Below are 25,810 nucleotides of genomic sequence, written 5' to 3' on the forward strand. Positions count from 1 at the left end.
TAGGTCACAAAGTGACCTAAGATCCAGGCCAAGAACAAGATTTTGCCTTTGAAACCCAAGCACAGAAGAGAGTTTAGTCAGTGGAAGATTTCTCCTATACTTTTGGCCAGGAAAGCGGCAGGGGGGGGAAACTAAGGTGGTCAGGACACAGTACAGACATGCTGCTGTGACATGGAGAAGCAGGTAAACCTACACGCATCTCTAGCACCTATAGGCAGCTAAGAAACTGGCCCTGGCCACCCATGCAGCTCTATGAGTGTCCACACCTGCTCATTTGTCTCCCCACCCTGTGATCTCTCAGTGAACAGGAGGCTTATTTCTCTTGCTCCTTTCCCCACAACATCCTGATCCTGTCTTCAACCAAGTAAAAGCTCTGTTCAACCTCTCCCTATGCAAAATAACCTCTTTTTCAGGCACTAAGCACACTTAGACACAGTATAAATTTGGGTTTTTTTAATTTTTACAAATGTTGGAAAGAATCACTGAGCAGACAGTGACACAAATAGATATTCCAGCAGTGACAGGCACCCAATGAATGACATTTTCCTTAATTCAGTCCCAGGTTCTCTTGGGATCAAGAGTGAAAGAGAAACAAAATTTACTAGGAAAAAAGCCTGGTGCTGATGGCAGCAGAACTCCCTTGCTTGGGTAAAAAAGAATTCTGATTTTACCCTACAGAAATCTAAAAATTAGTGAAGATTAGAGGCGAATTACTATATTCACATGGGTTAATAGCAGTAAGTCCCCTTGCCCCCTCCCCAAATTTAACTGGTGGAGTGAGGAAGGAATTACAGCTACCTAGAGGCAGAGCCCAGTCGCATAACTGGATCACCACAGATGGAGCAGGGGCACGGGAACCAAATCTGGCTACTGGCTTAACAACTTCAAAGTGAGGGCAAACAATGCTAGTGGAGGGAGTTCAAAGCTCCTCACTCGTATCTTCTGCTGGTCAGCGCCACTGGTTCTAGGAGGCTTTGGCTTCTTTCATTTCTTCCCTTGTTTGAGTAGCAGACTGTCACTGAAAGGGAGACAGAAGTGAGTCATCAGTCCAGAAAGCACAAGCAAAGCTAAACCAGACCCTTGCTACAGACTTGGGGGTGTGGGGTGTCACACTCAAAGGACCTGGACTTCCAAGTCCTTCCTACTAGGTACTTTTTTCAAAATCCCTTCGGCCTTCCAGGATGAGTAAGACAGAATCTGGTCAGAAGTAAGGAAGGAGGATGTTACAATGAGAGATCCCACAGAAAAGAAACCAGCTTTCCCTTCTTTTCTTGATTCTAAGAAATCTAAGCTTTTAGCTGCATGCTATTAGCTCAGCTGGCACTACCTTGTCCAGTAAACACTGGACAGATTAGGCAAAGCCACCAAACTCCTGCCAGCAGGGAATTGGGTTTTCTACCACGAACTGGAAACCTTTTGAAGTGTAACAAAAGCATCCTTCCTAGAGATAGTTACCCCAAACCAACACAAATTCCTGCAATCATCTAACTGCCTTCTTACAGCCCTCTTTGCCGTAAATGCAGGATGCCCTGTATAGGCGGGACAGATCAGAGGATGCTCCTCAGTTACTCCTGCCTACCCCACACAAGGTTTCTCATGGGACACACATGGAGCTCCAATTACTGAGTATCTCCTACTTGATGTAGAAGTTTGTGTGGCCCCTGCAAGGAAGGCTTCAAGATTCACATCACAAATGGGAACTGAAGTAGAGATGGAATAAACTCCCTGTGGCCAGAAAGGCCCAAGCCAGAAACACCCCAGGCACCAGGCAAACATCAACACCCTTGTTCCAAGTACTAATAAAAAGGATCAAAATAAACAATGCCTTACCTTCCTCTGTGTGTCAGGAGATGCAGTAAGGTGGGGGGAGGAAGGAAAACAAGATTAAATTGATTAGATTTAAAAAAAAAAAAATCTCAATTTCCACAGTAAGTAAGACTGCTCCCTACTTGGCTGTGTCCTCTGGCATCAGCCTCCTCTCAGAGAAAAGATCCTGAGAGAGCTCCAGAAAGGGGACCAGCTTCAGAGGTAGGGTGCAGATAAATCCAGCCATCTGGCCCCTTTACCTGGTGAAGCCCTCATCCTGCAGGTTCAGTACCAGGTTATCTGCTGTGAGATACACACGGTTTTGTGAGCCAGCAATCTGAAAAAGAAATCCATTACAGAGATGCCATGAAGGAGTATAAATGCACATGGAGGAATAGCACTAATGAAGAACCTATCTTCCCCTCCAGATACAGCACTCCTGCTTTGTTCCCTTAAGATCTCAGTTAAATCAATGCAATTCCCCAAAACAACTCTGTAACTTTGTGACTTCCCATCCCAGTGCCATCAGACTTTCTAAAAGAAGTGCTCATTCTGTCTCTGTCAGAAAGACCTTTGAACCCACGCTCATCTGTTCCCCTTTCTCAGCCTGCAGGATACCAGCTTTTGGTGGCTGCAGCTGAGTGTGGGTGATGGAATCTGATGTGGATCTGGCCTTGTCACATGGTGGGCATGAACTCCTAGCCTCCCATCTAACTGCTGATCATTTCAAGCTAAACCTTAAGCTCTATCTGAGCAGAGAAGGGCTGGGTGGGAACAAAGATCAGGACAGGGCGGGTCACATTCGCCTTAAATTCATCATATGGCCACTGGGCTGGGAGGACAGCACAAGGACAAAGGAAATTCTGTACCCCAATGCTCACCGTTTTTGAGATGTTTTGAGCAGCTCGGATCTTACGTAGCTTGATGTAGCCTGGGTTCCTGCTGAGAGCTTCACCGAGGTACAGGGCAGCAAAAGTTAAGGAAAAGCCTGCTAACAGAAGCTGCCTACCCTCAAGGAATTCTTCCTAAGCCATATTATCAAACATCTCAGGGGAAAAAGCAATCTCTATCCCAGTAACTTGGGCCTTTGGGCAGGCATATTTTTACCTTCCCAAATCAAGAACAATGTTATGGATTATGGTCACATGCAGCCAATGAAAGTCAAACCTTGCAACAGGGAGTGAAGGCTCATGGCCTTCTCTGCTCTGACCTGTAACCTCAGACAAAATCTCACTCTAGCCAACTGGGGGGGAATAAATGACAGTGACCTATTTGAAGCTATCATCTGTTAACAGTCTCCTAAAGGGGAGCCCAATGTGACAGAATCTAAGGTCTGTCAAGCTCACAAGCCACATCCCACAAAATCTCCCAAAGCAGGATATCATCTTGGCAGCTGTAGCTTCCCCTTCGGCCTGAACAATCTTCTGCTTCTGCTCCTGCTTGGCCTTCTCCACCAGAAACTGGGCGCGCTGTGCCTCCTGCTGGGCTGCAGAGAGAATGGCCAAAAGCATTGGAAGCAGATCCCATCTTCTGAGCCCTCCACCAGAACCCTAGAGCTGAGGCCTTCGGGCTCTGCTTCCGAAAAAACAAGATAGCATTCCGGGGCCATATCCACAAGTACCAAATGTATCTTGAGTGTACTTTACTTTTTCTTAAATAAAATCAACAGCATCCAGACCCTCTACACACAATCCCCACGGTAAGTGTCAAGAGTCCCACTCTGAAGAGGAACCCTAGTCTTGGGAACTCAGTCCCTCTGATGGTCTATCTCATTAGCTATGACCCCAAGTTTTCTGATAATACTTGTAAAATAACCTGTTTAGCTCCATCATTAAGGAGACTGAGATTTATAACTCTGTAGCTGTATTGATGCAAAAGCAGTGGCACGCTAGCCCCAATTCTGCTTCCTTGTTTAATCACTTGGTGAAAAGGCAAAGGCAATCTACCCTTTTCAGACATAAATTGAACTCACCCACTTGCTTAGCCTCCACTGCTGCTGTGTATTCACGACTGAAACTAAGCTCTGTAATAGCCACATCATCCAGGATGAGGCTGAAATCCTTGGCTCGCTCTGTCAGTTCTCGCCTAATGAGCAGAGACACCTGAAACACAAATACAGCAAAAAGAGTACCAAACACAGGCTGTTTCTCACTTCTGTGCACTGCAAAAGCGAAGCACAACTGCTCTTCACAGTTCATTCACATCGGGCCTGAGAGAGACATTACCTAAAACAAACCCTGAGCCATGGACATTCATACCATCTCATCTCTAAATCTGTTGCCTCTAAATAACGCTGCATAACCATAGCTACACATTTTCAGAAGTATATGACAGCTTATTTATAGTTATTATTTAACTATACTATGCAATTAATATTCCAAAGATAAAAAACCTTCTTGAAAGTTTTTTTTTGCTTTCACATCCTACCACATCTAGTTCCACAGTTCCCACATGTTTTGGCAGGAAGTATTTCCTTTTCCACCTTGAATTTGTCACTGTTCGTAGTTTCACTGTCTCCTCATATGTGTACTCAGACACCGAAAAAAAATTACATAATTATTTTTACTATGTATCACGTCTCTCAATTACTGTGGCTATTTGTCTAGTGTGGCCACTCCACTTTTTTTAGTCTCTTTGGGTGAGTGTTGTCGGTAGATATTTTGATTTATTCTACCTTCAACTTGCTAGCACCTTCCTCAGGCAGGCTGACAAGTCCTGCACCAAATACTGACTTAAATACAAATTATTGCTACAGTACCACATGCCTGACCAGTCTAGCATTTGCTTTTACTTTTATTGCAATCATTTCTGAGCAAAGTTCTAAAATGATGCCAGAAGCCTTTACTGCGTGAAGTGCGAGTGCGTAACAACGTAAAGTCACTTCACTTTCTTCTGATTATCAACCGCTTCAATACACATCACTTTTTAGTAACAAACACTGGATGAATATATGACAAGAAGGCAAATTCAATTCAGTTTGTTCAGATATTTGTTCAGAGATACTTAGCAGTCGTCTTTGCTTCTGACAAACCTAAGTCCCTTGCAGACATTGTTTCTTCGCTGTCCCATCCTCCCTTTCCACTCATTCTCTTTATACAAGAGCATTAAGAAGTCCCTTCAGTGCACACCATGTGGCCTAGCACAGAAACCTGAAGTCCCTGCTATGGATGAGTTCTGACAAGACCTGGACACTCAGTTCTACTCTTTGCTTTTTTGTCACGGATCAGGAACTAGTTAAGAGATGCTTTGTGTTTTGGCTGACAACTTATCCTCTTTAGAAGTCTCATGCAGGATCTCCTCTAAAGCCTTTTAAAAGAAGACCAGCAACTTCTCTCTCCCTCAGCTGCGATAGGTGATGGATATTCTCAGAATCCCTGGCAATCAAATTATCAGAACACAAACTTTCAGATATAGGCTTTTTCAAGCTAAATATTTCCATTATTTTGCACGCCCCCCCAAGATTACCCTCTAACCTTTTCCTAAACAGAAATATTTGTTACCCTTCTGTAGCATCCATTACTGAAAGTTTACTGATTTGTTAACTGCTCATCCACTTCACTTTTCAGATCCCTTAAAACTGTTTAATTTGCTCTGACAGCTCTTCTGAGGCCCACACAGGGCCAGGTAATAATTTTTTTAAAAGCCAGTTCTACTGTTACCTGCGGACTATGATGTGAATCAGCTCTCCCTCCCCCATCATTACACCATGCTGTGGTCTTGCACTCTTTATACCAACGAATCCAGTCTCCTCCTCAGAAGCTAGTGACACAGCCTTAGCGTTTGTACCGGAATCACACTGGAAGCGGGATACATTTCCACGCCTTTTGCATTTGGATGCACCCTCTACCGGCCCAACATACGTATCCTTTACCTGTTACAACATTCCCCATATCCACAGTTCAGCTGTTTCTTTGTAACCTGAGCCCAAGACTCCTCCAGAAGAGTTTACCTGGGCTCTCTGAGTGATGAGCTGTGAAGCGTTAAACTTGGCTACCACGCTCTTGAGCACTTCATTAACGATGGAAGGCAGGACTCGCTCCTCGTAGTCCAAGCCCAGGCGCTGGTACATGCTGGGCAGCTCTGCAGCGTTGGGGCGCGTGAGAACGCGCAGGGAAATGTTCACCATCTGCAAGTCTGAAGAGGAGGCAGAGAGATGAGCGGGGCCGGCCGGACTCCTGCCCTCTCCAGGCCTCGTCCTCTGGCCCGCGGGGCCGCTCTCACCTTTGGAGCCGGTGGGGGAGGAGATTTTCCGTGGCCGGGCTCGAATATCGTAGATGATGGGGTACTGGAACCAGGGGATCCTGCGAGGGGCGGGAGGAGGGTTACGGCGCGGGCAGCCGCCGCGGCCGGGGCCGGGGCCGGGGCCGGTCTCGGTGCGGGGGGGGAGCTGGACCTTACCTGAAGTGCAGCCCCTCGGCGAGGATGGTGTCCTGCTGGACGCCGCCGATGCGGTTGAAGAAGATGGCCCGCTGGCCGCCTTCCACTGCGGGGGAGAAGGAGCGCGGTGAGCGCGGGGAGGCGGAGGAACCGGGCGGGAGGCTGAGGGAACGGGACGGACGGACTCACCGATGAAGACGGACTCGCGGACGCCGTAGGCCAAGGCGCCGGCGCCCAGCAGCAGCTTGAGGGCGGTCCCGACGCCCCGCGGCCCGGCCGGCAGCCGCCCCGCCAGGTCCTTCAGGTTCTGCGCCATGGCCGCACCGCGCCGCGCCTCCCGCCGGGAAGGACACCGGAAGCTGCCGCCGCCGCCGCCGAAGCCGTTCCGGCGGGAAACCGCGGCGCGGCGGGCACCGCCTGCCCTGGCGGCGCCTTCCGGCGCGGCCGCGCGGCGCTCCGGAAGTGGGTCCGGCCGGAGGCAGATAACGGGCACGCCGCAGGCGCCATCTTGGGTGGCCGCGGCGGAGGGCCCTAGAGGAGGTGGGGCGGGGGCGGTGCTTCCGGTGACGTCTGCCCGGTGCGGCGGTAACAAGATGGCGGCGCCCAGGCGGCCTCGTGAAGAGGAGGCGGCAGCTGAAGAGGCTTCGCTGGAGGCGAAGCGGCCCCGCGGGCAGCGGCGGCTCTTGGTGGTGCTGGAGGGAGCGAGTCTGGAGACCGTGAAGGTGCGGGCGGCGGGGGGTCCGGTCCGGTCCGGCCGAAGGCGGCCGCGGGCGGCCTTGCCCACCTGTCCGTGCTTTGGCCGTAGGTGGGGAAGACGTTCGAGCTCCTCAACTGCGACAAGCACAAGGCGCTGCTGCTGCGGAACGGCCGGGACCCCGGGGAGGTGCGGCCCGACATCACCCACCAGGTACCGGCGGCAGCAGGCCGGCGGTCGGCTTGAGGAGAACCCCCCCCGGGTCTGGGGGGGCGTCTGCTTGTGGCCCTGGAACTGGGGGAGTGCGGCCCTGCCCGCTATGCTTGTGGCATATAGGTTTAGTCTTTATTTCGGTATGGAATTGCTTTCTCTCGGTGTTACAGTAGAACTTGTGTCGTCAGATGAACTCCTTTCTGTCTCAGCATCGGTCCCTTCTGCCTTCGTGGGGCCTAACCCTCAACTCTTCCAAGAGTCCTCTGTCTTGTGCCTTTTCTATTTCCACTTACTGTGTGTTGTTTCTATTTCAGAGTCTCCTGATGCTTATGGACAGCCCACTGAATCGGGCTGGTCTTCTGCAGGTTTATATCCATACCCAGAAGAATGTCCTAATAGAAGTCAATCCCCAAACCAGAATCCCAAGAACTTTTGATCGATTCTGTGGTCTCATGGGTAAGTGATTCAAACTTTATACCAGCCACAAAATAATGCAGGAGGCTGCTTAGGAGAGGGAAGAGTTAAAAAGTTGCACTAACCTTAAAAATGTGAAAGTGAGAAAAGAGCAGAGAAATCAGAGTGGGGTTTTCTGAGTTCCAGGATGCATAGTCCAAATATGAGTTCCTTAGCGCAGTGGGGAGTGCCTGCATGAGACTGTGCTAGCAGCAAAGTAACTCACTGATCAGTATTTCTTAGGACTGCTTTAGATGATGCCGGGAACGCTAAAGATGGACTTTTTGTCTACTTCAGCTCTGATTGCTAGGTAGAGGATAGGATTCCTCCAACAAAAGAACAGATAGCTTAAGTAATTTTCTTCTCTCGTCAGTTCAGTTGCTGCATAAGCTCAGCGTTCGAGCAGCTGATGGGCCTCAGAAATTGCTGAAGGTAAACATTCTTTGACTGTTCACAGGTAATGTCACAATATTCCTCCTTTGCAGTTAGTGATGTAGGAGTGGTTTTGTTTTTGGTGTTTTGTGGTGTTTGTTTTGGTTTTTTTTGTACGGACAACAGACTTAACTATGTGACAGGGTCTCTTACCTCTACATCCCTATTAACTTTCTGCTTTCTGTAGGTGATTAAAAATCCAGTCAGTGATCATCTCCCTGTGGGCTGTATGAAGATAGGTACCTCTTTTGCAGTTCCAAAGGTGTCAGATCTGCGTGAACTGGTTCCTACAGCAGAGCCAGTTGCCGTTGTTGTGGGAGCTTTTGCCCACGGTTCGGTAAGTGCATGTATCCCTTATTTGGAGCTGTAAAAATCTTTATCAGCATAGATTTCAGTCTTGTGCTGAGTATGGTTTTTTTTTTTTTCCTGCTGCTCTTTTTTTGGCTTGGTCCTCCTCCTCCTCCCTCCTCCCTCTTTCCCCCCCCCAGGTAAGCTTGTTAAAAAAGGCCCAATGCTGCAACACTTGAGACTCTTCTCCCTCCCCAAGAGAGGGCACTAGTGAGGGCTAGCAGTTGTCTGCTGGAGAAACGTTGTGCCTCTCTGACCAATGGAGATAGATGGGCCTAAGTGAAAACTTGCAGCTTAATTTTTCTCTCCTCCCCCAGGTTAATGTTGACTATACAGAAAAGATGGTCTCCATCAGCAACTATCCCCTCTCTGCTGCCCTGACATGTGCCAAAATTACTACTGCCTTTGAGGAAGTCTGGGGAGTAGTATGAGCTTCGGCTGCTACTGCTGTCATGGTGGACTTTACAGTGATTCCACATTCTGCAAGGGCTCTTTTACTTAGGTGTGGACATGTTGCAACTCTGGGCTCCTGGAAGAGAAAAGGCTTCAATTTTGTCCTTGTAGCTTCTGGAGCAATGACACTTTAAATGGACTGCTGTGTGGACCCTTTTTCCTCCTATTAAAGGTCCCTTTTGGTAAGCGTGCTTGTGTATTTTACTTTCTCATGTTCCATGCGTGGGCAGGCTCAATCCCTTTATAGCAGGGACTCAGCCCAAATTTGTCATGGAACTGAAATTCTTAGGTGTACCCTGCTTGCTGCTCAGTCCTGAAGAATCACCTTGCTCGGTGGGGGTGCGACAGTTCACACTCCCGCACCGAGGCACCCGAGAGGAAAGGAGCTGAAGCCGATATGAAAAAGACCAGGAGCAATTTTTATCTCGGATGACAAACGTAGAAAAGTCAGAAGGTGGCTCCGATCCGATACAGTGCCTGCCTCGAGTGTTTTACAATCGCCTGGTTATCAGCAGAGAGACACGAGTGTCCACCGGAGGGCGGCAGAGAGATAAGGCAACATACAGAAGGTGGAGGATCTGGAAGGAGGCTTACTCCATTCCCCTCCTTTCGGGTCTCTGACCCTGGGCTTCCTCTTTCCCCCTCCTCGCGTTGAAAAAAAAAGTCATACTTCAACACAGCAAACTTGGCAGGTGATGCTTTGCTTCCGGAGTGTTAAATCAACTCCTACAAATGCACAGGTGGTACAATCTGAAAAAGAGAAAAGGGCTAGATTTGTTTTGGTTGATTTTATGTTTGGCTTTCACCTTGGAGTGTAACATTACTGCCCCACTTCACCTCCTACTCCAAGTGTGGGATTCTCGCTACCTAGTACAGCCTTACCTTTTGGCTGTTATTCTGCTTTTTTTAGCTTTTCTTTTCGTGGCACAACTAATCTGCGAATGTAAGGCAACACCAATAATAAGGTGAGGAACAACACGTGGCCAAAGAAATAAATAGACCTGTACACCTGTAAAGAGAAAGGCAGGGTTGAGGATCAGCAAGCAGCTTTGAGCCAAGAACATACGAGAGGGGATGGAGGGAAATGGGTTGGTTGCACGGGTTGTCTGTTTGTAGCCACTAAATACCTTCATCCATTTGTCCCAGGTGAAAAGGCAAAATGGCACCAGAGAGTAACCCATAAACATCCAGTGGTTAGTCTGCTGCAGGACGTAGAAAATGGGCCGCAAGGCAGTGATGGAGGCCAGAGTACTTAGGGGAGGACTGTCCCGAACAAGGTTTATGACCTAATTTAAAGAAAAACACATAATTCTTGTCAGTTGGATGTCCCGTGGCTATATATGCAGGCTCTGGGGCCAAAGTTATCTATCCAGCTGCGTAAAATGAATTTTAGTAAGCAGTTAGTCTAAAAAAAGTAGCCACGTACCCCATTCTGCTCAGAGTTTTAATTAAAATAAAACCAATTTAAATATGGAATATTGTTCTCTCAGTACTGGGAGATTTAGCAGAGGCATTCAGCTCATGTGCTTGTCCTCCAATCTTTGCAGCTGCCAAGCACTTCAGTTGCCCTGTACCCATATGCCAAGTTCTCCACTTTTCTTCCTGTCAGCTTCTGCAATAAATTTATGGCTTGCCCATGCAGAAGTCAGCAACCTACTGAACTCCTGAGAACAGAACTGTATCATGTTTGAAAACCAATTCCAAAGTGAATAGCTATTTTTTTGTATTTAATCCAAGTAAAGCCTTCAGCGTGGCCGTTTCCAGACTCGTGGGGAAAGGCTTAATGCAGGCCACCCCGTTCTGGTAAGTCAGACAAAGCGCACCTGTCTTTCAACGATGACTATAAGCAACTCCATTTGAAAGCACACCAGGTAGCCAGAGTGCAGCCCGTGCCAAATGGCCAGGAAGAACAGGGCCAGTGCCTGTGACAGCAGTTTGTTACCCAGGAACTTCAGACGCTTGAAGATGTAGCTAGAGCAGAAAAGAAACAAAGTGCTTCTAGTTTATTGTTTGTCCTCCCCTCTCCGTGTCAGAGATGCAGGGCCCAGGGGACCGTATGCCTTTGCACACCCTGTGGTGACAGAAACAGCAAGACCGCTCTCCTTACCAGGGCAAAATGTACCTTGTCTTAAATCCCAGCCAATGGGGAGAAGTGGTTCATCTGACAACACACACAGAAACGGTATTTTACAATTCAGTTGTGTGTCCCAGCAAGTGCCAAACCAAAACCCAGTTAAGTCATTGCATAAGGAGCATCAAGAGGCGTGATGTGGGAACCAGCTGTTAGAGCAGCTCTGTGGCTTTTCGACCAGGCAGGCCAAAGGGCTCGCTGTAGTCCCGTTCTAGCCTCTGCCATCAGCTGCTTGCCTGTATTAATGAAGTGCCCTTTTAGATTGAATGAAAAGATCTACCTAACCCAGTAACCTGTTTCAAGTGGTACAGCAGCAAAATGTGGAAGAAAGTGTAAGAAGGGAAAACTGGCAGATTCTTCCTCTGATGCTCCCTGTCAGCCTAGGGTCTTGGTTCTGTTGACACAGATGTTACTGACACATTATGGAAGGGGAATTTTGTCCTGCTCACCGGGCCACCCAAGCGTTGGTGTTGATGTTGAAAGAGGCAATGGTCCCTGTGAACAAAGGTGTTGTCTCATACAGCCAGACCTTCATGTTGGCACAGGCATCCCACAGAGGCTTTCCACTCTGGTCCTTCCCATTGTACCCCAGACCAACAAGGATGCAGACACCTTCCTATGGAAAAAGATTCACAAGAAAGGTGAGAGGAAAACATTGCTGCCCCCCCCCCCCCCCCTTTTTTTTTTTTTTTTGGAAAGGCAGAGCTGGGGAAGCTCTCTCCTGGTGTTGAGTGGAAAGCACCACTGCAGACGGAACAAATGGATTAAAAACTGCCTGCTTTTTATTTTGCTAGCCTTTGGTAACTTAAAGCAAGCTAAACTGACTTGCACTGATCCTCTTTAGCGCTAAGCCCAAGAGCATACTAAGTAGCTGCAAAGGTGCAACCTTTGTTCATTTGTCTTTTGTTTCTGGAATGACATCTAGACTCACCGTAACAAGCCAGCAAGTTACGTATTTGTAGAGTATAATTTTGCCCCAGATCAATATGTAACCACAACGGAACCAGAAAGGCTTCTCCTGCAGAGATAAGAGTGAAAGAGAATAAAAATAAAAACCAGAGTTGAGTGGCAATAATGAGACAAGGTAGATGAGCTCTCACCACTGTCTTTCATTTTAATTTGATGTATGTCTTGAGACTGCTATATGGACTGGACTGCCAGGCTATTGGCTTATGCAAATTTACATATTCCTCTTCCTTTGGTAACACTTGGCTGTACTGAAATGGGTCCTTTGGAAAGACTCTGGGATTAGCATAATCATTGCAGAATTTACACCCTCATTTATTCACACTGATGCAGAAACACTGATCATCTGCAGGTAGGAATTACTTGTTAAGAGTTTTCTAAGAACCTCAAAAGATTCTTATAAGCCTTGCAAGTTGCTCTAGTGAAGTTCTTTGCATGTAATGCTTAAATGGAAGGTCATTAAAAGGTCACAAAATACAGATGTTAGGTTTCCAAAAACAACAGTAGCATCTACGATTAATTCTTCATTTGTAGAAGTTTTCATTTGGTTCAGTTCAGCTTAGCTTAACACATTCCCGTTCTGCATCAAATGGAATCCACAGGACAGGCAGTAAAGCCAAATCAGTTGTGGAAAGGCTCATCACTAGTTGCTGCCTCATCTTATTTTTAAATTGAGGCAAAACTAAAAAAAAAAAACAACTCTAAAAAAAAAAATCCACTCTTGTAGATCCAGTGCCCACCAGAGAAGTGGAATTCTTGCACACCCCAGAACTGCCAAATGAATACATACCATATAATCATCTGAGATGAGGTATTCATCAGAGATGTACAGGCTTGACAAGGTATAGGTTACTAGAAACAAGAGACCCAAACTCAGGCGCTTGAGAGCAGGCACAAAACTGAGAAAGAAAAATACAAAGGTCAAAGAAAAGCCTTGGAAAGGGACCATCGAACTCAGAATTTTAAAAACAGAAGTGGAGAAGAGGAGGTAGGGGAGATAGCGATAGGGAGTCACCACGTTCCACTGCAGCAGATGCCACCGTTTGGAAGCTGGGATGCTAACATCACCAGGTTGGGACCGAGTCTGTACTAACGATGTCAAATGGTTTGTTGATGTTCATGCCCTGGAACAATGCTAGGACATTAAGCAGAGAGTTGTGAGTGACTTTTGAAAGACTGCCTTGTCTTATAAATCAATTTTGGTCACAGTGCTTTAGTGTCCAGGTAAGAAGGCACTCTGCTGCAGGGAACATGTGGAGGATTCAGCATTCTGGGATCTTAGGAAGGTGAGGAGCTAAGTGGCTTTTTATTACCTATTGGGTCTCTGGCCTTGAACGTCAGTCATCTCACACCTTGCCAGTTTCTGATAGTCTGTCATGGAGAACTGAGGCCCCACCATGAAGGCACCATAGAAATAGGAGAATCCTGAGACCTCCAGCAAGGTAGGAACTCCCCGGACAGCAAATCGCCGCTGCTCAGGGGTCAGGAACTCCTGCACCAAAGGGAGTGGCATTAACATCATCCTAGGGGATCTCACACTAGCTCTGGATGTTGTGTTTTCAGCCTACCTCCTTAACGGGCTCAGTTCTTGCTCTCCATGTATATGGAACTTTCCACTTCTTACTTCACGTCCATTCCTCTCCCCAGCCCTCTCTATCCCCACCCCCTCTAAATAGCAATAAGATCTAATGGTTGAGACCAGTTGCACAGATCTCTGTTCCCAAATAAGCTCAAAACATGGAAGGGATCTATTGACATGCATCCCCGCCAGCATAGTAGGCACTGTATCTGACCTATTCCAGTCCCTGATTGCAATTGCCTGCACTCTCCCAAGACCTTATTGTCCTACAATTCCTACTTCTTGATGGAAGAATTCATTGTCTTTAAATACTTGAAACTTCAGCTCGGGAAATGTCAGCTCAACCTTGTTTTCTTGCAGTCAGCAGTGATTCCATGGATGCTAAAGACTCAGTCAGGCCCCAAACAGGAGATGGGGAATGCATATACTTGAAGTAGGATTAAGAGACTGTAGCAAGTGTTCTGCCCCATCCCACACGTTGTGCTGTGGAACTTCTCTCAGTTTCATCTGCTCTAAAAACAGAGCCCTAATAAATGGTAAAGGGCAACCATTCACAAGGATATGGTAAGACTAAACAAAGGAAAGGAAGACGGGAACCAAGATCCAGTGCTGATGGTCTGCAGGTTAAAGGTACACTACCCACAAGACACAGAGCATTGGGGATTGGGAACCTAAAGCAACACATTTGGGGGAAGGAGATGGTGGGGAATTTGGAAAGGGGCAGAATAATATTCTGACATGATTGAAACAACTTCTGTCCATCTCTAATAACTACTGTCTGTTCCAAATTCCACTCCAGAATTCAGTGCCCTCAGACACTCAGAGAGGCTCCCCTCTCAGCTATGGCTTTTACCAAACAATGAGCGCAGCTTGCTAATTCGGATCCTTTGAAGTTGATTTTTTGACCTCTAGCTCACTGGAATGGCACAGAAGAAGGGAGGAGGAATGAAGGAGAAATGGTGTCTTACTCACCGGATCTTTCCCTCCATCATAGTAGTCGATGGCCAGACCTAGAGGTGAGAAACAATTATCTGAAGCCCTGGGATGGGCTGGTGGGGCTGAACAAGCAGTCCTCTCTTCCCTGAGGCACAGCTTGCAGAGTGCAAGAGATAGGAGGGAGGTGTCACTCACCAATCAACTTGAGCGTCAAGACACAATGTGGCATTGTCCACTTGATGTCATAATGCTCTGTGGCTGTGAAGTAATATCCAGCCATAAGGTATGTCTGAAAGAAATCATTGTTTGGGTTATTCAAACTAATTCTTCCAGCTGGTTTTGATCTGTCTCCACTTTTCCACCCACAGTTGCTACTGGGAAGTGCAAAACTGAACAGAGAGCTCCTTTCTACAAACCGATGCAGTAAGAAAGAGAGTTTTACCATCTGAAAGAAGAACGTGGTGAAGACGGCAGTGATTGTGCGACCCATTAGTCTCAGTATGAGGAACTGGATTAGGACACATAGCAGGGAATGAAAGAACTGCATCCCTGTGGGACGGGAAAGAGAGAGAGAGGTGAAGTAGAAATGACATTTGCCCACTACAGGTCCTCCCAAACCACAGCATGCCCTAGGCAAGGCAGCGCTCTCTTCCCAAACTCATCTTACCAAAATTGAAGTAAGCAATTGAGAGTCCTGTGAACACATTGTAGAGATGAATGAGGTAGGTCTCCTTCTGGAAGAGGAAATAGCGCTGGAACAAGGCAAAAGGATATCCTGAGTAGAGGAGAAAAAAAAAAGATGAGAGAGTTGTAAATTAGTGTAGACAAGCATTTGTAGTGGTCCAGATTATAGCTTCCTTGAACATGTTGTTAGGAGCATGTGCTTTACATAGACACATCATCAACACAGGTCACAGTGTACATTCCTGATACTGTATTTCCATCTCGGGAGATAGATGCTAGACGAATTACTCTGTACATTATACAGAAGAAAATACTTTAACAGGAACATAATTATATCAAAGTTGACACTGAAGTGCAAGAAATTCCAGGATTACAGTTTCTGGCCTCATTCAATACATGAGATGGATAATGCTGTAACACATGAATCAGACTTTAGTCTCCAATTCATTTCCAAATTCTGTGACAAATATGGTGAATGTGGCAAGAAGCTAGATTTGAAAAAAAAAAAAAAAAAAAAAAAAGGGATGGGGATTTTATAGTTAATACCATTACATTGTGCTAAAAAATTCAATCCCCCCTCCCACCTCAATGAGTTCTTACACAATGCTGACCAGCTTTAATCCCAGAGTTCCTCAAGTGACCTCCAGTAGTATACTCTTCCTTTTCTAACTCGCCAGCTTCAGATTTGCATCTGATTTGTGAACTACTGGGCACACAAAGCTGCAACTAAAATCCACTGGAACTACGCCTGTAGTATTTTTGAAAGTCAGAAGCATTTCATATGGAGCAGCTAAGATAAGTGGAAGGAGATTTTTCCTTGCATTTTCTGTGTTAGCTCTAGTCTAATTTAGGAATGCCTCCAGATTATTCATCTGTGGCTCTAGTGAGAAGCAAACATTTACGAAGCACTCTAGTAGTACCGTGAGAAGTGCCATACAGAAACCTGTGAGTAAATGAAATTCTGTCGTCTAGGTGAGGTTCACGTAGCACGCAATAAACATTGCCACATACTAGACAATAAATATATTATGTTTTAATACTTATTGACACAGGAGCCATTGTCCATCTCATGAGTACGTGAAGTCTGTTCACGCAATTAGTGTTTCTAAAGGCATGTGCAGAACCAGCTGAACTGGGATAGCAGAAGCAACTTTAATTCTGGCATTTCGTAACTTATTGCTTTACTTTGCAAGCTTGTGTTCTTTTAGCCTGATTAAAACCAAACCAAAACAAATGTCTTGTACCAAAAAAAGAAAGGAAATTCATCACATACCACAATACTGGCATCCACACTGCTTATTAGCCTAGCTGAAATCTGTAGCAGTGGATAGATCTCTGCTACTTGCACTAATGGAGTAATAGTAGCAGTAGGTAGTCATGTTTTATATGGAGCAGTAATAAAAGGTGATGAAACGCACATTTTGCCAAGAAGTGTTTGATGGATGGAAGGTTTCCAATAAGCAAGGCCAAATCTAGTCACTACTGTGAGAAGAAATGAGAAGCCCTGTCACGTTTTGTAAAATACATGTCTTGCAGTCTGTCAGTGCTAACAGGCTGAGGTGTGACTGGAGCCGTTTTAAGGTCCTCTCCGTCCCCCCACAGCCCCTGGGAGGGAGTCCCAGAGTTTGGGACTTCGGGGCTCCCTTCGAGATGCCGAACGGCGGCATACTCTACCGATGTGTACCTGCTGCTTCTCCAAACTGAGCTGCTGCTCCCCATTTCCCCAGCCTCTTCCCACCCCTCTTTTGGTCTTCCCTGCCTCCTCGTTCCCGTTCCTGCCTCCTTTTGTGTCCTGTGCCGGTTTCCACGCCACAGGCTGCTTTCCTGGTCTGCGCGGCCGGCCAGCCCCACATACCACGGCTCTTCGCCCGCAGAGCCCGGCAACCTCGCTCCTGCTCATCCAGCTTGCTCTTCCCCGCCGCAACAGCGGCTCCAAATTCCCCTAGAAAATGCCTTTCCCAAACCGTCCCTTTCCCTTCCTGCTCGCCCCCGTGTGCTTTATGCTGCCTTCTTCTCGTTTGCCAGCGTGCACTTCTGTCCCATTTTCCCCATTGCTTCCCTAAACAGCAGCTGAGGGGTAAAGAGGGAATTGGCAAAGAGAGTTCATCACACGGGCTCTCTGGGGATACAGGAGTAACTCAAAGACAATTCACATGATTTAAAAAAAAAAATAAATTTAGTATTGTCTACCAGTCTTCTACTCAAAAACGTACAGATGGGGCTTCTTTTTTCACGTGCCAATTTTCCTGCTGCAGTTTAATAAACTTATTAATAACTGTCTTTGCGAAATGGAAAGTGGTAAAAAAATATAAAGTGTTACCTTCAGTTTAGATCAAAAGTTAAAATACTGAGGTTTACTGCGGAAAAATGTTTCCCCCTTTTGAGCAAGGGGAGAAAAATCAGATCAGAAATACAGGCAAAGCACAATTTATTGCTGTTCGTCAACACATACGGTTTTAAAACCACATTTTCAAAGATTTCCCACTCTCTCAAATATCAGTACAATCTTGCAAAACGTTCAATTTTCATCTGAAAAAAAATATCTGTTTTTTGGCTCTAGCCATTTCCATAGACAGAATTAAATTATGACTGAATACTATAATGTACCTCAAACTTCTAAAAGCCAGAAATTTTATCTATTTTCTTCCATTCCCAGCTAGTGTTCCTACTCTTTCAAAGGCCTGTCTCACTTGTCAGGCATAGTCCTTTTTAGCTCTACACAGGAGATCATATTGTGGTTTGGGTAATGCTGCTCTGAAGGAAAAGGAATAATGAGCCCTTGCAAATAGAGAGCTACTAATATGCACAGCATATATGTTTTTAGAAAGCCACAAATTTAAATCCTGGTCTTGCACTAGGTGGGTTCTGTTCCAGTTCAAAAGTCGCAAGGTCAGCCTGAATTCTTCTGATAGCCTGAGCAACTCGCTAGTACTCTGGACTGCAATTTAGTTACAGTTTTGCTGCACACCAGGTAATTTTCTCAGTTTTACAAGTGGGCTGGTTCCACCTGCAGATAAAACCTTTAACCCCCAAATGCAGTGGATACTGGGTTATCAATGGGCATTCCGCTGCAGCCTGCGCGCTTCCGAACACTCATAAACTATCTATTAAATAACGAGCTATTCCTACCGTAACAACGGCAGCGCTCCCGCCCCACTACGGTGCTGCTGAAGCAGCCTGAATTAGCACAGCAAAAGCAGGAGAGCAGGTTCTGAAGCTACCGTTGCCTCCCGGCAAGCTCGCTGTCTGTCGGGATGCCGCGCTGCTTTGCTTTTGCCGTGCAGAAGCAACAGGACTGGAGTCCCTGCTCCTCGCTGCCGAGGGACCCTGCGCAGCAGCTCCCGGTCTGCCCAGCTCCTCTGTCCCAAGCGGACCGAGGCAGGAAAACGGCTGCAGTACTCCTGGAGAAAACAGAAGGTGACCCCCTGATCCCAGGTAATTCTCCTTCTCTATGCACCACGGAGTTGAAAAGCAGTCTGCGTGCAGAGTTGGTTTTTGCCTCTAGACTTCCTATAGAAGAGAATTAGCAATTGATAGAAAAGGGACAAATTAGCCAAGACCTGCTGCTGCTGATAAATTCCTCTCTTTTTTTTTTTTTAACTTCACAGGAACAAGACGATGATCTCTGGTTAAGAGAACCCCGGTGCTGGGTTCTCTTTGGGAGAGGAATGGGCCATTGCACAACGCCCAGGTCGACCACAGATACAACAATCTCATTGAGCAAAAGAAGTAAATATTCAAGAGGCTGGATTAGGCAGGAGGAAAGTTCTACTAATTCCAAGCAAAAATAGCACTGTCAAGTTTGCCATCTTCTGGAATGGGTGATTAAGATGCCTGTCTTTTTCCAGAGATAAAGCTGCAAATAAGAACACCTGAAACATTCTTTTCATCTCTGCTCCCTTTGTTTCCCCTTTTATATCCGTTAGCTCTGTTTCATCTTCAAGAGAGCAGATCAGGCTATTTTTCTTCTTCTCCCTTTTGCTGATCAGTTAACTCCACCTTTGTTAAGATCTAGCAGACCAATTGTCTCCATTTTCTTATAAGAATGCTAAAACTAAAAGGAAGGCGACAACAGGAAGAAGACGTGTTAAAATATAAGCCTTACCTAGTATTTTGACTTCAAAGGTATTCTCTTTTTCTGTCTATAATACTGCAAAAGTCCCACGCCTTGTTTAACACTGGGTGCATATACCTGACTACTTTAATTCAGGTCAGGAGTGTAAAAGTCCACTTACGGTGCTTTTGTTTGCATAGCAGAACTGTCTCAAAGCATGTGAACAGGATTCTTTTCGGACGAAACTGAACTGAACTGAAAATGCACTCCAATGGGTGCTCAGTCCGTAGGACCGGACTGAAGCAAATCCAAAGTAAATGCCCCAAACCCATCAGGTACTGCACACAAACAAGTCTGCTCTACAGATCTGCTCGTACCGTACCATTTTACTTGCTAATGTAGACACAGTCAGTGTGTAGCATTACCCAGCTCATGCTCTCATTTTTTATTATTTAAGGAATAAGATGTGTTTGAAGTTAAGAGTTCAAAAAAGGCAGCACACGAGCGCTCTGTGACAGGGCTGGTTTTAGCACCTGTGACAGGATGGTGCTGCTTCTTACAACTTCTCCCATCTCTTACCCATTAAAACCAGTTGTTTGCCTCCCCTTCAGTAAGGTTCCTGCTTGGCTGACCAGCTGGGGACTTGATCTGGGGTAAGTCATCAGCTATGGGTGACCACAGGGAGAATTCCACTGAGCCTAAAAATCTTCAGGATGCAGAGAGCAGGAATAAGCAGAGGATGTAAAACAAATTGGTGAGTGGTGGAAGAGGAGGCGGTAAGACCACTTGCCAGCAAAGCTGCTGGTTTCTGGCACCTATTCAGCAGGAACGTGTTACTTTCTGCAGGTCACCGCTATGTCTGTAGATGAGGGAACACTTCCCCAGTGCTTTTCCTGGCAGGTCTGGGCAGATCAGCAGGGTCAGCTCTGGCTCAGGGCTGTAAACAGTATGTTGGCCCCCCTCCATACTATGCAGCAGAACATACCAGGCAGCTTGCAAGCCACTGTGTAACAGCATGGCCAGATAAATATCTTTAATTCTTTGGGATCATACAGCCATGGAAGAAGTAAGATCAACCTCAAGTCTTAAATACACAGTGCGACGAGGCCTCCTGTACCCTGGCTTACACTTTGAGTGGTGACAGCAGGAGAGAAACGTCTCCTCTCATGGGAGGACGAGAGCAGCAGCACAGAAACCCTCTTCTCTCCTTCGCACCGCTGGAGGGGCTCCCTCCCCTTCTCCACCGAGAGGCTAGGACAGCATCGGTTCAGACCGCTTACTCTGGCAACTGGAAAGCAACTCTGCAGGTACGGAGCCGAGACCGCTGGTGTCCTCCCTGCTGACCTAAAGGCAGAGTTTCTCCTGGGGGAACACTGGGCCCTGGACCTACTGAAGAATGCAAGGTAGAACACATCTCTCAAAAGACATTTTCATGTGATTGACAGACATTAGCGTACCAGACATACTGCAATTTTTTTTAAATGACAGGGTCCAGAACCATGCTTCAAGTATTGCTGCTGTTGATAATATTGCCAAATTGCAGCCTAATTTCTTCTTTATGCAGATTTTCACATATGGGAAGTGTGAACTAAGTTTTCAATCTTGTACAATCTGAGTAATGGACTCTATTCTAGTTGTAGTCTTTGCTTCAAAATTGCAGGATGGATAAAAGGTGTCTCTGATTTAAATACAAAGCTGTGACTAAAATCCCCATAGTTTGCTCAGCAATGTGCTGTTACAATCTTCACTTGTTCATTGAGAAAACATGATGCGCTTTAGGACTGCTCCAATTTTTGTTCTTGGTTGGTCTTCCTTCCTCCTTTCTCCTTCCCTCCTTCTCCCCTGTATTTAAATTTTTTTCAGTAGTGGCAGAATGTTAACAGTTTTCAATAACCTCTTTCGGTTATTTCAGATCATGACTAAGTGAACACTCTTGTTCTGAATCAAGAGAGTCCATTCAGACTATTTTTTCAACATAATTCAGCTTTCTCCGGAAATTAATGTAAGAAGTTGCAAAGTTGTTAGCGATTCTTCCTCTTTTTCAGAGGGCCATTTCTACCAGTTTCTGGTGATCTCCTGAACAGTGAAACGCTAGAACTGCAGTAGAACTGCACAGCGTAGATGGTAAACTGCATCACAGAGGGAGAAATAAGCAACAACTTTTTAATCCATCTTTGGAACAGAGTACCGCGCTTCATCCTCATGTTCTTGTTCTGAAATAATTCAGCAGTATTGGCTGCAGCCAACAAAAATAATTTTCTTCCTGAATCTATGCAAACACCTGAAATGGAGGAAGTGAAGGAAAAGCCATACCTTGCCTCTCCTAATGCCATTTCCAGCTTCTAGAAATGCCTTTCATTTGTACCCCATGCCATCCTGTGAGGTGGTCATCAGCGCTAGCTGCATTACCAACAGGCTTAAGGCTTTCAGTCCCATTAAAACAATTGTAAGCTAAGCTGCAATTAAATGAACATTTCTTTGCTAGTGCTGGGTTAAGCAACAATTCTCACTCTCCTCTCATGTTGCTCTGGAGTGGTGCTTGGCCCTTCCTTTTAATGTAATGGTATAATGCTTTACTACCCATCCATTAAGCAGGAAAGCTGGAGTCAATCCCCTCTGTCTGAGTGGTTCAATCTACATGACCTGCAAGAGTACCAAACTATAGGTGAGGCTGTTTTGCATGCCTTTAAGCCTTCTGTCTGAAGTTACGCCTTCAACTGCATGTAGTTAAGAGATACTGAGCTAGGGAGAAAGGACGGGGAAATGTTTTGGTATACATTTTAGCTATGCAGGGGAAAGAGATGCGAATGGGTTCCCAGTCCCTGATCCCCAGACTTTCAATACAAATTATAAAGATCCACTAAGACTTTATGCAAAATAGATAGTGGCCTACCTCTCAGTGGCTTAGTGTCAACACTGTACATGGAACATTTGTAACGAGACACACGAATCTCACACTTAACGAATCTATTGACTGCAGTGAGCATCTCTTCTTATCATTAAGATGGTAATTACCTGCTGTTCATTTCAAAGAAGTGGTTTTGCTCACCCATAAGACACTGAGCAGTAAAACAGTCTTCCAATGTCATGTTCTAGCTTACTGCTAGTAAGAAGCAAGAAGGAACTCTGAGAATATATTCAAGGTGCATTCTGCAAAGGTATCGCTCTACTGTAGGTGTCTGCCTCCACACACGCTTTCTAACACCTCTTCTGCATCAGTACTTGTTAGACTAGTCCCTTGGCTGGTTCAGTTGACTAACCTGGTAGTACACTACCTGCTTTTTCTGGTTTAGGCTTCTGCCAGGCATGTAAATTCAGTCAGATGACAGTTAAAAGTACCAGAGACAGACGTGGGAGAAAGGAAAGCAGGACTTTTCCTGTTCAGCTGTGGGGAGCTGCTAGATTAATTCAGGCTGACTTATGTGCGTGTCCTGTATAAGTTTCCTATCACTTCTTTTTTTCTTCATAGAAGAAGTTTGGTTTAACCAACTTCCAAGTTAAGTTCAAAATAATAGTCAGTTCTGTCCCCTATATCTACCCTTGATGTAAAGAATGTTTCGGTTCAGTTTGATCTTACACGTTGTAGATTAAATCAGGCAGATATAAGTCTGGTCCAGACCACAGTTATGAAGTGACACCACTTCTCCTGCATCTCTTTATAAAAATTATACTTCTAGTTAGCCAAAACAACTTTATTTGACAGAGCACACAGTAGCAGCTGTATCACTTCAAATACTCTTGAGAAAAGCTCGTATTTCCTTTCTGCTAGGTGCCTACACCACTAAGACTTTCAAAAACCAAAGTTACATTGGGCATCTACAGAGATTTGTGTAGACAGCACGGATACATACACTTGAACTAATGTTTTGGGAGCTACGACCTCCCCCTCAGTTGTTAGCCCACATCGTAACTCTAGCCCTGCCTTAACCGTTCGACACGAGACTGAACCATCTCACGTTCAGAGAAGCGTTCAGCAGCATGTGTTTTGCGACACGCGTCGCGTTGCAGGTGGAGCGCAGCGCGGACATCCCCGTTCTCCTGGCCACTCAGCTCGCAGGCTTCGCTCACCCCACCTGGCAGTCCCCGTGGTGACACCCCACTCCCGCGGAGTTAGTTCCACGGTGGCTGCGGACACTAATGACAGAGGTCTCCTGGCAGAGACCTCCCTGCCCTCGGACAGGGCAACATCTCAGAGGGGCTGTGGAGATTTTTTCCTGAGCGTACGCCCCCCCGGGCACACGCTGGTGGGGGATTTGACGCACACGCAGCACCTGGCACCCACGCAAAGCCAGCGGAACGACCGCAAACAAAGTTCTCGCACCCAAAACGCTGCTCGGGACGCCGACCCGAACCCGGCCTCCCTTCGCGGCACACCGAGAACCGGCTCCCCGCCTCTCCCGGCCAGGCTCTCCCGCCCCGGGACGCGGGGTGCGCTGCAACCCCTTTCACCGGCAGCCTGCCCGGACCGCACCCCGACTTCCTGCGGGGAAGGAAACCCACCGGTTCGCCCGCCCCGCTTCCGAGCGGGTTCCCCGTCCCCCCTCCACCGGGAGAGCCGGAGGGTCTCCACCGGCCGGGGCCGGGGCCGGTGGGCGGCGGCGGGCGGGGGTGGGGGTGTCTCGCCCGCCGGTTCCCCGCGCACACGTGGCCTGGCACGGCGGCGGTGACACAGGTGGGGCTCCCCGGCCCCGGCCCCCACGCAGCGCGGCGCGGCTCGGCACGGCACGGCGGGGTCGCTCGGCCCCACGGCGGGCGCGGCGCCCTGCCCTGGGCGCCAGACCCGTCACCCCCCCCACACACCCCGACCGCCGCGCCCTCTGCCCTCCCTTACCCATCAGGATGGAGACGATGAGGCGCAGCGCTTGCTCCGACGAGCCCAGGGCCTCGGCCAGCTGGGCCAGGCCCCAGCCGGACCCCGCCACCGCCATCTTCTCCCCCGGCCGCCCCGCCGGCCGGTCGCTCCTCGAACCCGGCAGCGGCACCAGCCACCGCGGCCCCCGCACCGCTCGCGGCCCCCTCCGCGCCCATTGGCTGCGCCGCGCCGGCCACGCCCCGCCGGCGCCTCCGATTGGACAGCCGGTGGCAGCGGGGCAGGGCCCTGCGCTCACTAAGGCAAAGGTTACCCCGCGAGTGGGCGGTGCCGCGGGGCTGTCCCCGCTAGCCAATGATTGGAGAAAGCGCTTCCGAGGGCGGGGCTCGGTCCCAGCGGCGGGGGGGCGGGGCCAAGCAGGCGAGGCGGAGCCCGCCTCCCCATTGGCTGTGGCGGGACAGGAGAGAGCCGGGCAGGGAGGGGTAGGGGTAGGGGCGGGGCAGGGGTTATTCGCGGGCACGAGGGAGGCCGGCGCGGGACGGGGACGGGGACGGGGACGGGGACGGGGACGGGGACGGGGACGGGGACGGGGACTGGGACTGGGGCAGACCCTGGGTCTGGGTCTAGCTCTGGGTCTTGGCCTCGGCCTCGCCCTCGGGCGCTGCTCTGCCGGCTGGGGACAAGGCACGCTACCGAGCCTCCCCAGTGGCTCCTGGAGGACGGACGGACTGTGGGTGCTTGGCTCTTGTGGCCCCGGAGGGACCCGCTCCCCATACCGGGCATTAGAGGGGCACCTCGTCCCTCACCCTCTTCGTAGTCACTGGGCGGCTCTGCCTGCACAGGCTCCTCGTAACTCGTCCGCTGGAGGACCTTCTCCTCGGTGTGTCCCTTCATGCAGACGTCCATGAGTGCACCCCAAGTTCTCCTCCTCAGCAAAAGCTTCAGGTGCGGCGGATGCGATCCTTTGCGGTTTCCCGCTGTGTCATTCAGGTGGGCAGTATTGCCCAAACTTAGCTGGAGGAGCAAACACAGACTCACACAAAGGTTTGTATGAAAAGCGACCTCTGGAGGTCTCTGATCCAAACCCCTGCTCAAAAGCAGGACTCCCAAGGCTGGATCAGGTCACTCAGGGCATTGCCCAGGCAACTGCTGTACATTTCACGGATGGAGAGCTCCCAGCCTTGCTGAGCACCTGAGCTAGTGCTGAATCATGCTTTGGGGGAAGTATTTTTGTCCAGATTATACTCCAAATTGCCTCTGTTGCAAGTTATGCCCATTGCCTCTTGTCCTGGGAAGGGTCTGACTCCCTCCTCTTTACAACCACCCTTTAGGCAGTAGCACCTATTTGATCCCGTTCCTTGTCAAATCTGACTGGGAGAAGGACTGACTGGCAACATGCCCACCTAGACCTCATTTACTTAGGAGACCAGGCTAAGAACCTTGCCTCCCCTTGCCCTTCTCTTTTCCAGGTTAAACAAATCCAGATTCCTCAGTATCAATGCTCTAGTCACCTATCCAGTGGTCCTCCACTGGGCTTTTTGCAGTTTGTTCAGACTTCTGTTGCACTGGGGAGCCCGTAAAAGACACAGCATACCAAATACAACTTTATCTGTGCCATACAGAGGGAAATAACCACTCCTCTCTACCCGTTGACTTGCTGTCGTTTGTGCCACCCAGTGTGCTGTTAGCTTTCACTCCTACAAGGTCCCTCATGGGCTGGTGTGCCAGGATCCCCAGGATCTTTTCTGCTGAGCTGCTCCTTACCCCGTTGTCTCCCAGCCTGTGCTGGCGCATAGGATTACTCTGCCTTGGGTACAGCTCCGACCATGAAGTTGTGGAGCGGCTGTGGGGTGGGCTCACCTGCTGGAAACAGG

General features: G+C 48.0%; 3 protein-coding genes across 3 annotated transcripts; 1 reads left to right on the forward strand and 2 right to left on the reverse strand.

The window, feature by feature from the left end:
* Positions 1-438: 438 nt before the first annotated feature.
* PHB2 (prohibitin 2) lies at positions 439-6,568 on the reverse strand. Its single transcript, XM_069786027.1, has 9 exons — positions 6,373-6,568; positions 6,205-6,289; positions 6,028-6,107; positions 5,756-5,940; positions 3,779-3,908; positions 3,189-3,292; positions 2,688-2,765; positions 2,067-2,143; positions 439-1,836 (listed from the first exon to the last, which is right to left on the reverse strand). The coding sequence occupies exons 1-9, from the start codon at positions 6,497-6,499 to the stop codon at positions 1,827-1,829; spliced, it is 876 nt and encodes a 291-aa protein (XP_069642128.1). The 5' UTR covers positions 6,500-6,568; the 3' UTR covers positions 439-1,826.
* Positions 6,569-6,729: 161 nt separating this feature from the next.
* On the forward strand, positions 6,730-8,962 carry EMG1 (EMG1 N1-specific pseudouridine methyltransferase). The gene is made up of 6 exons (XM_069786028.1): positions 6,730-6,905; positions 6,989-7,090; positions 7,405-7,546; positions 7,917-7,975; positions 8,163-8,312; positions 8,641-8,962. The coding sequence occupies exons 1-6, from the start codon at positions 6,777-6,779 to the stop codon at positions 8,752-8,754; spliced, it is 696 nt and encodes a 231-aa protein (XP_069642129.1). The 5' UTR covers positions 6,730-6,776; the 3' UTR covers positions 8,755-8,962.
* A 212-nt stretch (positions 8,963-9,174) lies between these two features.
* LPCAT3 (lysophosphatidylcholine acyltransferase 3) lies at positions 9,175-24,154 on the reverse strand. The gene is given in 14 exon segments (XM_069786024.1): positions 9,175-9,526; positions 9,659-9,785; positions 9,904-10,062; positions 10,600-10,747; positions 11,357-11,523; positions 11,839-11,925; positions 12,664-12,772; positions 13,187-13,365; positions 14,425-14,462; positions 14,584-14,677; positions 14,831-14,937; positions 15,056-15,163; positions 23,958-24,111; positions 24,113-24,154. Coding segments are annotated over 13 exon segments (1,509 nt in total). The 3' UTR covers positions 9,175-9,526; positions 9,659-9,668.
* Between the last annotated feature and the right edge of the window lie 1,656 nt (positions 24,155-25,810).

Source organism: Haliaeetus albicilla, chromosome 6 (assembly GCF_947461875.1).
Source record: "Haliaeetus albicilla chromosome 6, bHalAlb1.1, whole genome shotgun sequence".
In the NCBI taxonomy this organism is placed as follows: domain Eukaryota; kingdom Metazoa; phylum Chordata; class Aves; order Accipitriformes; family Accipitridae; genus Haliaeetus; species Haliaeetus albicilla.